Source organism: Chionomys nivalis, chromosome 26 (genome assembly GCF_950005125.1).
Source record: "Chionomys nivalis chromosome 26, mChiNiv1.1, whole genome shotgun sequence".
Lineage (NCBI taxonomy): Eukaryota > Metazoa > Chordata > Mammalia > Rodentia > Cricetidae > Chionomys > Chionomys nivalis.
In genome coordinates, this window is record NC_080111.1 from 23,537,289 (window position 1) to 23,551,794 (window position 14,506).

The 14,506-nt window shown below is 37.5% G+C and overlaps 1 protein-coding gene across 3 annotated transcripts in view; it reads right to left on the reverse strand.

The window, feature by feature from the left end:
* Positions 1–1,423: 1,423 nt before the first annotated feature.
* Positions 1,424–14,506, reverse strand: part of Sema3a (semaphorin 3A) — a 305,296-nt gene continuing 292,213 nt past the window's right edge. For all 3 annotated transcript variants that reach the window (XM_057758648.1, XM_057758649.1, XM_057758647.1), the window contains exons 17-18: positions 7,568–7,710; positions 1,424–6,110 (exon numbers count right to left, since the gene is read on the reverse strand). In XM_057758648.1, coding sequence (XP_057614631.1) covers positions 5,655–6,110; positions 7,568–7,710 — 599 coding nt within the window. In that variant the 3' untranslated portion in view covers positions 1,424–5,654. The remainder of the gene's footprint in view (positions 6,111–7,567; positions 7,711–14,506) is intronic.

Consider the following 14,506-nt stretch of genomic DNA (forward strand, 5'->3'; position numbering starts at 1 on the left):
AGCAAGGCTAAGCTGGTTGTCAAGGCCAACTTTTTGAACCCTGCAGGTGGGTGAACAGAATAGAAATTACCATTTGTACTGAGTTAGTGCATAGCGCGCTTGTACAGTGAAGTTGGCATCTTTCTACTACTCTTCTGAGCAACTCAAAATCTTGCCAAAACATGGTGATTAGACTACAGAAAAGTTTCTGAAATCCCTGGAAAAGACAAATGGTATTGGTGTTGTGAAGGAAGCTAAGACATGGGATTTTAAGGAAACAACCACAGAGAAGGAAAGGAGTCCAATTGAAGGCACAAGAAACAGAGACTTGCTTGCTAGATTTTTATCTTATTACATTTTATTTTATCATTATCTCTTTCTGTTTTCTAATGAGAGACAGAAAGAGTGGATCCCAATGGAAGGCGAGGTGGGAAGAAACTGGGAAGAGTAGAGGGAGGGAAAACAGTAATCAGGATATATGAAATAAGGGAAAAACCTATTTTCAATAAAGTGAAAAAGGAAAAAAAGGAAGACTAGCAGTGTGTGGCAGAAGTAAGAAAGAATACCTAAGATATAACTCAGTTTGACAGGGATGACAGGATGATGATGACAAAGAACAGAAAATAATTAAAACTCAGAAATTCCTATGCCATTTGACTCAAAGCACTGAGATATTTCGCTTCCCTCCTTTTATGAACACTTTGTTCCATTCATCTGGAATAGTTGTTCCCTGGAAGAAAATGCAGTGTTCTCTGCTTCTCTCCTTAGTTGTATTTCTGCAATCTAGAGGAGCTTTTATTTCTTCTGGGAAAATCTTGGTAGGTAAAGTTATAGTTTGTATGTCATTTATTCTCTGAGATGCTCTACATCTCTCTTCAAACCTTACTTTTCCCTTTCTTCTCAATGACAGCATTTATGTTGAGACCTTCAGTTTGACACTTAGCCCATCACAATGTGGTTCTTTTCAGCACTGATTTGCCAAGCTCTATCTTTACTTTGCACCATACAAGGTACCAGGGGAAAATCACCTTGCCCCAAACCCTACTAGGTATGGTGATGCATGCCTACCATCCAAGCCCTCAGAAGGTGGATTCAGAATGACTAGAAACTCAAATTCATTCAGAAGATAGAGTCAGGATGAACAGAAATTCAAATTCATTTTCTTGGCTATATAGTGAGTTCAAGGCCAGCCTGCATTATATGAGACCATGTCGTAAGCAAAATCTTGACTTCAAGGAAACTGCAGTCCGACTGGGCCATGGCTGGTTAATGCCTTTAATCCCAGCACTCGGGAGGCAGGGACAGGAGGATCTCTGTGAATTTGAGGCTAGCCTTGTCTACAGAGCCAGTTCCAGGACAGGCTCCAAAGCTACAGAGAAACCCTGTCTTGGAAAAAAAAAAAAAGGAAGAAGAAATCAAAGAAAGAAAGAAAACCACAGTCCAGACAGGGAAATAGTAGGGGCATCGCACCACTGTGGTAAGTGGGCAGCAAAGCAGAAGGAGGGCAACTTAAGGTAGATGCGTTGCTCTAGTCTAAGGCTAGTTATAAGAGAAAAGGATTGTCACATGTGATAGTAACATGCGTCACTGTTTATTTTATTTTAAGCTTTGTGGGAGCAGGACCACCATGTCTCCCTCATCTTAGAAATTACCTCACCTCACAAGTTCACAGCCATGAGGTTCAAACAGGTCCATGTCTACTTTTAAGGGACGAAGTGTCCAGAAGATGAAATTTTTTTTCTTTTTATTCTTTTGGTTATTTGCTTGTGGTAGGATCCCGTTCGTTAGCCCAGGTGGACTTCAAACTCGCAAACTCCTGCTTCATCCTCTAGGGGATTACAGGCGTGTGTTGTCCCTTCTGACTCTCAGTATCTTGACTTAAAGTCATCCTGCTTTTATCTATAGCATCGCCTGTGTCTGTGTGCTTGAGTGTTTGAAATGAACCTTTTTTTTTCTCCTTAGGCTTTTCAGGGAGATAGACCACTTATAAGGACCCCATTTCTCCAGCACTCTACTCTCTTTTATTTTGGGGTCATCTTTATTTATTAATGTACAAATGTGTGATTCTTTAACTAACTGATAAAAGAAAGCTTCGGAAGTATAACAAACTAATAGTATTAGCGCACTTTTGAAAAATAATGTTTTCTTCTTTATGGAAACATGTATTACAAACATTAGCATTGACCTTAAATAATTATTACCAAGATAAAATTAAAAGTATGGATTTGTTATATAAAAGTATTAAGTCCTGTTTGTCAAATGTGTCTTTTAAGGCAAGATACCTGACGGACTTTCATTACATTAAAATTGTGTTTAAAATAGCAATCCACAAGAAATGCTGGAGAACATGACACTAGTGAATCTATGTTAATACAATGCTTGCCCGTGCCCTTCAGGGCACGCCTCTCTCTGCCAGCTATCTGGCATCCGTATTGATCCTAAATAAGAGGAAATAGATTATGATGCAAAACATTCTAGACTTTCATCCCCATGTTTTCCTCCCAGGTATGACATAAAGAGAACAATATTTAATTTAAAGGGCATAAAAATCCACATTGTCACTATAAATATAAAATACAATTTACAGATGCATCCAGAGAGGAAACCTGTCAGTTCATTATGCAGCTCCCTGATTCTGGCTTTCCAGTCTCAAAGCTTACGTTCCTCAATTCCATATGTCACAGAGAACAGTAAAGACATCTGAATTCCAATATTTTGAAGAAATGTGTATTTAGCAACTGAATACATGCTAAAAAGGAATAATTTACAGCAGCAATATCATTACATTTTCTCTCCAGTTTTCTCGTTCCTATCTGAAATGCAATGACAAATACAGATGCGGAACAATTCTCCACCTGGCAAAACGCATGCGCATGGGGCGCACACTCTCTGCCCTTAAGTAGTACAGAAGCCATCATGTTACTTGTGTAGGAAAGCTTGCACGCCAGGATGATGTTGCGCACACTGAAACGGAGCATCTATAGAAACCTGTATTTTACACTGCTCTTCCTCATCTTTTCAAAATTATTTACACCTCTTTGCCTAATGTGTAGGTAGCAAAAACATTAAACACATACCATTAGAAACCACTAAGCTGTACATAGAAGTGGCAGTGTGTATCTGCATGCATTTCCATGCTACTGTTGCTATCAGCGGGACCTGGTCTCTCCGCTGGGAGGCATCTGAAGTTTCAGACTTTAAGACTGTTGAGGTGATATGCTTACGTCACATGCATCTCTTATGCAGGTCTCCCCTGGGATGCCACATGCATATGCCAAAGTCCATCTTGATTAGTTAGGAAGCAGGACATTCATTCTCCGTGCAAACTGCCCTCTCTCAATACATATTGACAGATTATGACTCTCATCGGACTTATTTATTCTCAAGTTGCACCAATAACTTCCTTTGAAAACTCAGACATGGTGATTGATAAAGACATGCCAGTATATGTGTTTGTTTGCAATACCTTTAATTGAAGCCTAAACTTTTTTCTATTGCTATTTCATCGTGCTAAATCAAATGCACTCAGATTTTGGAAGGCATCCATGAAATTATCATGTAATCTTCATTCCTTGAACTCCTTTATTGTTAAGAACTAGAAATAAATGAGAGACTTAGTAATCACAAACAAACTTGTTTCAGCTGCAAATTTAGAATGGAACATAACATCAATTGTTGGGATTGATAAACCCTATGGCTTATATGGAGCACCCTGCTTTCTTTGACTTACTATTTCTGATACGATTCTCCTTTAAAAAGTGTGATCTTCAAGGAATTTATTAAGTCAGTTTGCCTTTGAGGATGTTCTTCCAAAAGCAACACTATGTTAGTCAAAGAGCCTAAAATCAGATGTAGAATGTTTTTGGGCTTTTTGTTTGAAAGACGTGTCAACAAATTGTTTATTTAAATAATCATTAGAACTGAAACACGAGCTTCCATCTGTGAAATAGTTCAGTGGAGAGGGAACAACCGTTTACTGCAGTTGAGGTGAGAAATTAATGCTTAATTAATTAGAATCCTGAGACAACTAGAGTTAAAATATCAACGCCACTTCATTAATTAGCAGAAAGATGTTTAATTTGTATTCTGTGTGTGTGTGAGGATCTGAGGAGAGAGTCCTGAAGTGAAGAATGGAGTGCCAATGAGCTATTCTAGAATGTGGAAAGTCTTATGCATTTTGAACTCAACGAGTCTCTAGAAACTGTCTTCAGCCAACCAAGGGAGCAATTCTGAAGTATTTTGTGTTCCTTATTCCTTATTAATAAAACAAGGAGTTTTGCACTGTCTAAGTGAAGTGTGTGTTCTGGAAATAGTTTATAAATTCATTCTCATTGAGATGAAAACACAAATGTTCTTCGTACGAAAAATTGTACTATAAATGGTAAAAAGAAATGTCGTTGATTCAGAAAGAAATGGTTGGGAAGCGTCATTAAGGTGTTCTAAATGTCATTGATCTCTCTCTGTCTCTCTCTCTCTTTCTCTCTCTCTCTCTCTCTAAAAGTCATTAAAAGATAAAATAATAGAATCCCTAGTGGAATTTGGAATCATGAGAGAGTCCTATGTCTCACATAGCATGCAAATATTCAAGCAAAGAATGAAGAGACATTTTATTAACACTATGATAGGACAATGGGATTTCCATGAGATACACAATTCTCTTTTTTCTGTGATCCTTCGGAATGCGTCTAATGAATGTCTTCCTTCCTTCTGAGCTGTCTTAATTTTTCAGTTGGCTAAGAACATTATGCAACTCACAGTTAACTTAGATAATACCTTAAAAGTGGGGATGGTGGGGAAACCTTCTATTTGTTTGCGTTCCTCAAAGGGAAAAATCATAAATCACATCTTGGTTTCAATAATTAACAGTTAATGGCGAGAGTTAGTATCTAAAGTAATACACTAACCCCTTCAGAACCGTAAACAAAGTGTGAAAAAGAGCAGCCCGCAGTTGAAAGTTTTAAACAAATTACACAGCACAATAAGTGTAAGACAAAAACCTACTCTAGCTTAGAAAACAGCTCCTTTTTACTGCATATTTGTCATGGTACATTTAAATTATAGTTTTAATAAAATACATCTTTAGATCAAAGCTGAAAGAAGACATCAGTAGTAGATCAGTGTATTCCATTCTTCTTCCGGATGATGGCTGGTTTATGTTTGTACATTTCCACACGCTATTTCACTCCGTCTCATTCGCTTTATCTGTCTCCTCCCGTACACAAACGCGAGTGCCGGGAGACGAAACATCCTGGATTCCAATCACGTTTTGGAATACTCATCTGCTTACTAAATCCATGCAGTTTATTTTCAATGCTCGCTTCAACAACATGGCTTTGCTGATATAGTTTTTCTACCCTCAATGGCAATATGGCAAGTGACATTTTTTATATTTCTCAGGCAAAGAAGAAAGCAAAATGAACTCTTGGAGGAAATACTAGGTCGGCTGATGTGAACATCTCTGCTCACCTGCGATCTCTGTCAGGCCTCGGTACTCTGAAGAAAGCTTGCTGGGGAAGTTCCCCATGGCCTTAATTGCAATTGGTGGATCCCAGTTGAATTTCCCACCACTGTAAACATCCACATAGTGCCTTAAACATGTCCGTCGTGTATTGCATTTTTCCAGTTATTATCTAAGCAAGTTTGCACTTGTTCGAAGTTTTGGGAGGTGGTGCCGCTCAGACACTTCTGGGTGCCCTCTCAAACTCGTGGGTCCTCCTGTTTCTACCCTTCTTACTCTCCTGCATGTGCTTCCACTTGTTGCTGCTCCCTTGAGGGTGCCCTGGCCTCTGCCGGCGCTGCTTTCGGTCCCTTTTCCACACTTGTTCACAGAACTCGTCCATCGTGTTCAGGTTTGGATGGTTGATGAGCTGCATGAAGTCTCTGTACCAGACCTTCTGGCTGGGCGTCAGGCTGCTCGACATTTCTTTGGTCTTGGAGCCCTCGCCTTCGTCATCTTTATGAAGAAGTTCTTCCAAATGGTCCGTGTCGATGACTTCCAGGGTCACCTTCAGCAGAGTTTGCATGAATCCGTGCTCCACGGCGTGACACAGGTAGTTGCCTGAGTCCTTCTTTTGCAGACTGCGAAGCAGGAGCCCTTGTTCTGTCCTGATGATGTGGTCACCCACTCTGATCTAACAGGGGAAGGCAGAGAAAAGCATGCAGATTTAAGAGAAATGCAAGGTCTGCCATTCTGTTTAGAAAAACTTGATATTTGTTGAGGTGGGTTTTAGAAATTAACATTTTTAAGGTAAAATGACAAAAAAGTCTGTCTTGGGGAAAAAGCTATAGTGTCTATCAATTGTTTCTCAGATCCCTTTGAAAATTTCTGCAATACCACTGGTTCCCCCCCCCCCCACACACACACCAATGGGACTTTCCAGGCTGTCCTGTTTTTTTTTTTTTAATTGATTTTTATTAAGCTCTACATTTTTCTCTGCTCCCCTCCCTGTTTTTATAGGCTACCTTTTGTTATCAAAAATACCCAGGATAACTGGGGGAAAGAAAAAAAGATACATTTAAAATTTGAGAGCACATACACAAATATGATACGAAATCAGTATTAGATAATGAACTGGGAACCACACAATAAAAACCCAGAAAACAAAGTATTAAAAGGACTTCATAATGACGTGTTACGATCAGAATAAAATATCAGCATTTAAGCAAACAGAAGAAAACATGCGTTTTAAGGTTGGTAACTTGTCAGCTGGAAAGTTCTGGGTGTAACATGATCTGAGGGTCCACTCCGGGATACACCTAGCCTCTCTTTGACTTTGAATCACCTTCACAATAGAAATCACAGAGAACATAACTGGTAATGTACACAGCATCTTTACAGCTTACAATGTAATTCTATACCTAAGAAGGGTTTACTATGTCAAAAGACACCAAACTAACAGGGGTTGTTTTCACTTTGGCGTTCATATTAAACTTGTAAAATTATATGCCCTTAATGTATTTTACAAGTGAATGAAGCATTCTGGTCACCTTTATTTAATACGCTTAAGTCATTTAAAAATCTTGGAGCTTTCTGTGTGGTTTTCCTTGTTTAAGTTGTTACACTTGTAGGGGGAATGTATCTATTGAGGAGGAAGATCATCCTCAGACTGTTTTAATAGTAACAGCATACACGGTGGGACTCAATTTCTTCATTCTACATCAAGGATGTACTTGATTCTCTTCCAACTTTTTCCCACTTGCAGAAGTTACACAGAAAGAGAAATGACCATATATAGCAGAATTCAGTGAGCAAACTCCAAAATTCCAGGGAAGGAAGCTTGATTTTTTTTGTCTTTTAATGCACAAACATAGGATACATAAGTGCTTTATACCAGTCATGGGAAGAAATAAGGACTCTGAAATACGTGCCCAAAGTGCTTCCTGGGCAGGAACTCTTACCCAGCTGCATTTGTTTCTTCTCTGTAGTCTGCTACAAAAGCAGCTCACACTGGGTGCTTGTCTAAAGATCTATTGTTTGATTCTGCACTGTGTTGGGTAGTAAGTATTTTCCTTGCTCCAAGTCAATAGTACCGCGGTGATTTAACATATGTATCAGACAGAAATAATTCAGTCAGCTGAAGTCCCATACCTCCTCCTTCCTATCGTCATTTCGCCTCTGAAATTGCCAGTATACCAAGGCTCTCTGTGACTTCGGACTGCATTCCAAGAATGTGCTACTATTCTCTACTCCATAGATGATTCTCTGCTCAAGGCTGTGCCCATGGTGATTATCTAGTCAACGAAAAGAAGGTGAAACAATAAAATGTTGATTAGTAACTCCATTTTCTAAAACATTTATTTGGAAATGCTAAAGAGAAATTATTGCGTATGTAGAAGTCAATTTCAGATTAATAAAAGATGAAGAGCAAGTCAAGGATCTCAAAACGCAACTACTTGCCTCAGTATATGAATCCTTTTATTTTGGGTTATACACTCAGAGTTTTGTTTCCCAGCAAGTAGCATCAAATGAACAGCACTGTGCATGTTCACTATAACCTTGGGTCTTTGTACTATGGACTCAGGACATGCAACCATTTGTTATCCTCTTCCCTGGAATGTTATTAGATTCCATTTTTGAATAAAAGAGCTGTATCTGACAACTCCATTTGCTGCTTTGTAATTGTTTTTCATCTGTGAAATTAAATTCACCTAGCAAAACTATCTTGCATTTTACAGAAAGTAGAGCTCAGAATGTTTATGCTCCCCCACCAATAACTTCTGAAGAATTCACAAGTTTGTCCTGAAGACCAACTGATTTCAAATGTTTGGGATGGCTCAGTGGAAACTCACATAATTACAATGCAATATGGTTTCAATTGTTCTTATTTAAAAACGACATACCCTTTGTTATTTTCCAGAGTTAAGCTGTGGACCATGGCAAGAGCACATAATAAAAGGCAGCAATACAAAAATCTGTTTCCTGATTAAGTTTCTATTATTTTGCCCTTTTTGTAACCTCCTCCAATGTGGTAACTGAAACATAGCTCAGATCAAAAGTATGACACAGAGAGGCTAGGTAAAACTCAGCGAGAGAACCAAACTTGGGGCTATCTTGTGTAATCCTGTTTCCATTATGACATCCTGAGCAATCTGGAACTCATTAAATTAATTTAGAAAATAATAAATATATTTTCACATGCACAGAGAGCTGACAGTGTAGACAGATGAAAAATTTCTCCTCTCTCCTTCAAATTCCGCTAGGATTTTAATTTTAAAAATATTTCCCCTCCTCTTCGGCATCACTTTGACAGTTTTACTCTTGTCTTAATCAACGTAGTACTTTTGTCTGTCATAAGCAATAGGATTTGCTTATGCTAAGCTTAAAGCTTTTGAAAACTTCTATTCTCATCCCTGGTGTGGCCTATGCTTCCCTCTGATCAGCTCTCAGTGTGCAGTAAGGAACGTCGACCACGTCATCTTTCCGAGCCTCAGCCTCCGCTGTCTGCTTATCAACTGACAATCCTTCTGACCTGGCACATAGATCTCTCCCTTCTTCTTAGACATCAGTGCCCTGAAAACAGCAAAGGATGCAATTTACAATGAAACTAAACGACAATTAGTTGATTCTGATTCACATTGTTTATCTTGTTTAGTACATACACATATTTGTAATTGTATGTGTATGTATATGTGGACTCTAAGTTCCATAGTGAATGTGACATGCATTTCTCACCTCTCTACATGTCTCTGTGATACTCTGTAAGACATCTGTTCCCTAGACAGAGGAGAACTGCTCTGTGCAGCAGAGCCAGAAAATCTGGGCCTCATAACCTGCCTCGAATAATTAGAATGTTTTGCCATGGAAGTCAAAGGCATTTATATTAAGTATGCTTTCCTGTTGTTCTACAGGGTAACCTTGCTAGATCAAGATATGTTTGGACACTTGGAAAGACAGCCTTCACTATGTCTCAGTGCTTGAATTGCAACATATATGATGCCACGATAACAGAAAGTCCCACTAACGTTCTGTTAACACCCATGTCCTCTAGGCCAAATATTCTCATGATGGAATCTATAAATACGATGGATTCATCAATAGAAGCCTACGTGTTTTTGCTAACACATAGTGAAGAAGACCAGTGTGTCTTGAATAGTAGAAGAGATCTTCATTATAAATGGGTGTGTCTGTGGACTACAGAGATGACTCTGGAGGCCAGAGCATGTGCTACTCTTGCAGATGACCCCAGGTTTGGTGCCTACGGAGCAGCTAACAACTGTCTGTAACTCCAGTACTAGGCAATCTGATGATAGCCTCCAGCCTCTGTGAGGACTACACATACGTGATACATGCATATACAGACAGACAAAACATTCATGCACACAAAATCAAAACACAATCTAACAAAATCAAAATACATCTAATAGGATTAAAACGCGATATGCAAAATTCTCAAGTAACGAATCAAAATATTTTTGAAATCTCAGTCTGACTTGTCTCTTTGCCATTTAAACTAATTATTTCTTTTAGCACTGCTTTTTATTTTAATTTAGGTTTTATTTGCTTTTTAGTATTTTTATTTCTTTTCTTTATTGTCTTTTCTAGTAGGAAAAAATCTTTCTGAAGTAGCAAGAGAAAATCATCCTAGTACAGGTATGTTCTTATACGGAGAAAAGCATCTCTTCTGTTCTCTTTATAGTTAACTCTCACACAAAATGCTGTATGACTTAACAGAAAATTCATATCATGTTGCTTATAGTTCATCTTTGAAAGTAATGCTTTTCTTTAAGAAACGTAATAATCACCACATTCTCAGTACCCAAGTGAGGGAGCAGTACCTGGCTATTTTGGTTCCTGAGCTTGGAGCCTCTAGTTAGTTTGCTTTGATAACTACTTTTGCCAATACCTTAAGGACTGTTTGTCTACTGAGGTGACCGCTGCTTTTTTCCCTTTCTGCAAACGAAGAGAAAGAGAAACATCTTCTAGCTAACAACCAGCGGGCCCCTACATCCTGTTCTAATAACTATTTGTCAGGATCAGCACAGAGATGTCCTCCGGTATGGCTTCAGTTACAGATTCTCTTATTTGTGTTATTAGGTTGATTCTCTGCCTCAGATAAAGGGTGAATTTTCATTGTTTTCAGTTTTTTCTGTTAATTTCTCTGTAGTATGACCTATATACCATTGCCAACTTCTAATCTAGGACTAGAACACCCTGCACTTCAGTTTTCAGATGCAGGGACTTTGTCAAATTTATATTTACTTCACTTTATGCTCTATAGATACTGTATAAACATTCTGAACGTGATGTTTAGGAGGAAATGAAGCATTCGTTATCTATTTTGACTTTTCTTCCCCCAGAAACTTGCAAAGCAATGGGCAGCACAGGAAATGCTGAAGATACAACATCCAAGCTTCACTGTTTCATGCCCCCCGTCACAGCAATCCTTTCTTCTTATAAAAAGGTGTAAACAGGAGAAATATTATTTCCATTGTTATCTTCTCATCATGCTTGATTTTTTGTTCATTTTCTATTTTCAAGCATAGTATTATTTTGTAAGAGCACCATACTTTAATTTCATAGAAGACATTGAAGGCAGTTATTCCATTTGAGTCAAATGCTTTACCAACGACATAATGTTCATTAAAAGTCTCCTGCAAGATATAAAGTCTTGTGTATTTGGGATTAGTATAATCTGAAATTTCCTGCTGGATCAGGCAGCTGCCCGGAGAGCAGCTGTCCTGCAACAAAGAGTGTTAATGGATAATTTATTCTATCAAAGCTGTGTTGGACTGGGAATGTGGTGGATGCTGAGGACACCTATAGCAAGTCTCTACTGTGCTGCTCACTGGGTTTACGTCACAACGTTCTGAGTCTGGAGCCTGCTGCTTTGCAGTCTTTTCTGTATGTCCATGTTTGGGAAACATTATTTCCTGTTTTGGGAGTTATTAAGATTCTTGTATAATGACTGGTTAGTGAAAATGAACTTTGTGATCCTCCTCCCCTCTCTGCTGTCTTAGAGAACACCATCAGGCAAATGGGTAATATGCTTGTGACATCTCAGTAAATATATTCTCACTGGTGACTTTGTTCTCTTACAGAACTTACTCTGAGTGTTTCTCTTCACTGACATTTATTCTTTGCCTTATTATAAACTACCTTGAACATATTATAAAGATTTAGATCACCTAGAGAATATGTATGTAGCCAGAACTTTAATTTTTTTCTTTCTTAAAATACATCTTGGTGACATCATGATGTGGCTTCCTTGAGATGAGATTCTCATTTATGATGTGGGGATGGAACTGTAGCCCAGGCTGGCATAAAACTCACAGTGCCCCTGCCTCAGCTTTCTGATTGCTGGGGTTAGAAAAGGCACTGGGTCTTTTCTTCTGGTCTCTCTGTGTGTGCACACATAGATGTGCTGAAATCCCTAGATGGAGATACACATACTACAGATAAATAAGTCTTTCAAAACTAAACAAGCTAAAACTGTCAATTGTTTGTCAGTGAAGAGGATTAAAATTCCATCACCACTGATTTTTTTATCAATTTTACTTTAATTTCAGAAAAAGCAGAGATATTTCTCAGAAAGTATATTCAGCATTATTAATGTACTCCCATGGCTTCAACATGTTTGGCATTTTATATATATATATATATATATATATATATATATATATATATATATATATATATGTGTGTGTGTGTGTGTGTGTGTATACATATATATATATACACATATGTGTGTATTTATATGTTTATACACATATATTTAAAAATATTGATGTCATCACCAACCCATCCCTTGTCACTTTTTGGCCTGTCTTGGGTTGAGGGAGAGAACACGTTAGACAGTTTGGATCTACAGAGATTTCCTCAGCTGCCTCTTTTCTCTGTACTTGCACCATTGGGGCTTGTTTTGAGGGAGTCAGAACATAGGATATTAGCAAGAAGAACAAATTTTCATGGAAAAGAAACCCTAACAGAAATCCTTAGTAGAGCAACTGCACACAGCGGTAGTCAAACATGATTACCAATGATGTTGATGCAACAGCTGCTGCAATAGTTTCATTGTTCAAAATAAAATTCTGTGTTGAGTCCACACTAAGACAAATCAGGTGATGCCTTTAATGTGGTCCTACTTTCCTTAAAAGCATTAAAGAATGCCCCTGAGCTTCAATGCTTCATGAACTGTCTTGCTCCTTCCGAAACACGTAGTCCTATTATTTGCAATTTTTGCTAAATTGATCATTTCTCTCCCTTAATATGCTTACCATAATTTCAGCAGAAAGGCAAACAAGAAATCTTATCAGATATCTGCTGAGCAACAAACCTAAATAAATACGCTGCATTTAAAAGTGGAATCTTATATAATTTGATAACTGCAGGCACAGACTCTAAGCTTAACCGATATAAAATGGCAAAGGCATTATATAGTCCTTCTGTGGTAGACTATTTCATTAAACTACTAGTTAAATGGATATATTTTAATTTTAATGATAAAGTCATTGATTTGAGATGTAGTGGAAGATATGTATGATTAAGTATATTATATATCAAAATTATACTATAAAATAATAAGAGAACAAAGCTATTTGAGATGTCATATGCATAGAGTTACATTTTTCATGAAAGCCTATGCTAGCAGTGGGTCATAAATAACGTACATTTTCAGAAAGAAAACAATCTAATTTAAAAATATTTAAATTGTATTTTATGCTATAGCCTTTTGTCCTGAAAACTACAATAGACATTAGGGTATAGTTATTAATCTGGTATAATATATTCTCCTGGGTTCAACACTCTGAATAGAGCAGAACAATTGAAAGCAACTAAATATTAAAATTATTTAAAAATCAGCAGTATGTTTGGATAACACAATGTTTCAATATGTTGCAGCTGCTAATGACAAGAAATAATGTTTCTGAGGAAGCAATCTTCAATTAATCATTTCTTCTTTTAGTGGAATAATTTATGGAAATGAAACGAGACTAATAAACCAGAAAGAATGGGAGGAAAGAAAGAAGTTAAATAAATTGCTTCCTTTTGTAACAACAGAAAGTCATGATATCCATCATTTGGCCAGAACTATCATGTTGCTTAAGGCCTTATTTAGCATTTGATTCTCTTCCAATAGCACGGAAATAGAAGGGATCACATTTCAGCTGCCTATTTATTTCTTCTCTATTTTAACCCCATAAACATATTCCGAGATTGAAAGAGGAACAAATGTAACAATCTTGGAAAACGCAATGTCATCTAGGAGACAGATGGATGAGGTATTGAGCCACATAGTCATTCCTTCTTCGATTTCAGGTATTGGATTTTGATGTGTTTTTCCCTTATTGAGAATTGAGTTTCACAGACAATAGCCATAAAAATCAAACACAAGCCAAAAGAGAGGCAGATAGATAGAAAGTAATTTCACTAGTCATCTTGGATACTTTGGAAATATAGTTACTAGGTTATGAGATGACAAATCAATTCTAGTTGTTTTTCCACGCTGTATTTGTAATAGTTCTCATTTATATTCCCTGTGAAGCATCAAGCAAGAAAAAAGGAAACATTGGCCCACCAGTCTCGTGAAACATAAAAGAGTAGCATTATGCTCTTAAGCAACTGATTATTACGTCTTTCTTACTGATATGTAGATGACTATCCAGAAATACAACATTTTACCACCCCAAAGATTTCAAGAAGGTGAAAAACATCTTTGTAGCAGGCAATCACAAGGCATATCATGAAGGAGGGGGCTATATGTCATGGAATAATAAAAAAAATAAAAATGAAAATGAAGAAAAATCATTATACCTTAGCCTTTCCATGCATTTTACTTCTGCAATGTAGATGATCAGCAAGCAATTTACCAATTGTGTATATTTAGGAAAGTGAAAAATCTAAAATATAAATTACAGCATGTGAAAAGAATCACACTTGTTTATCAATGGAATTCCTGTGACATGGTTTTTCAGTGTTCATGGTGCTGGTTGTAGCCGTTAGTCTGTAACTGTTGATGGACTGTCATGCAGGCAGGAAAGCACATACCTTTCTATTTAATCCATCTCCTAGAAATGTGACCAACATCAA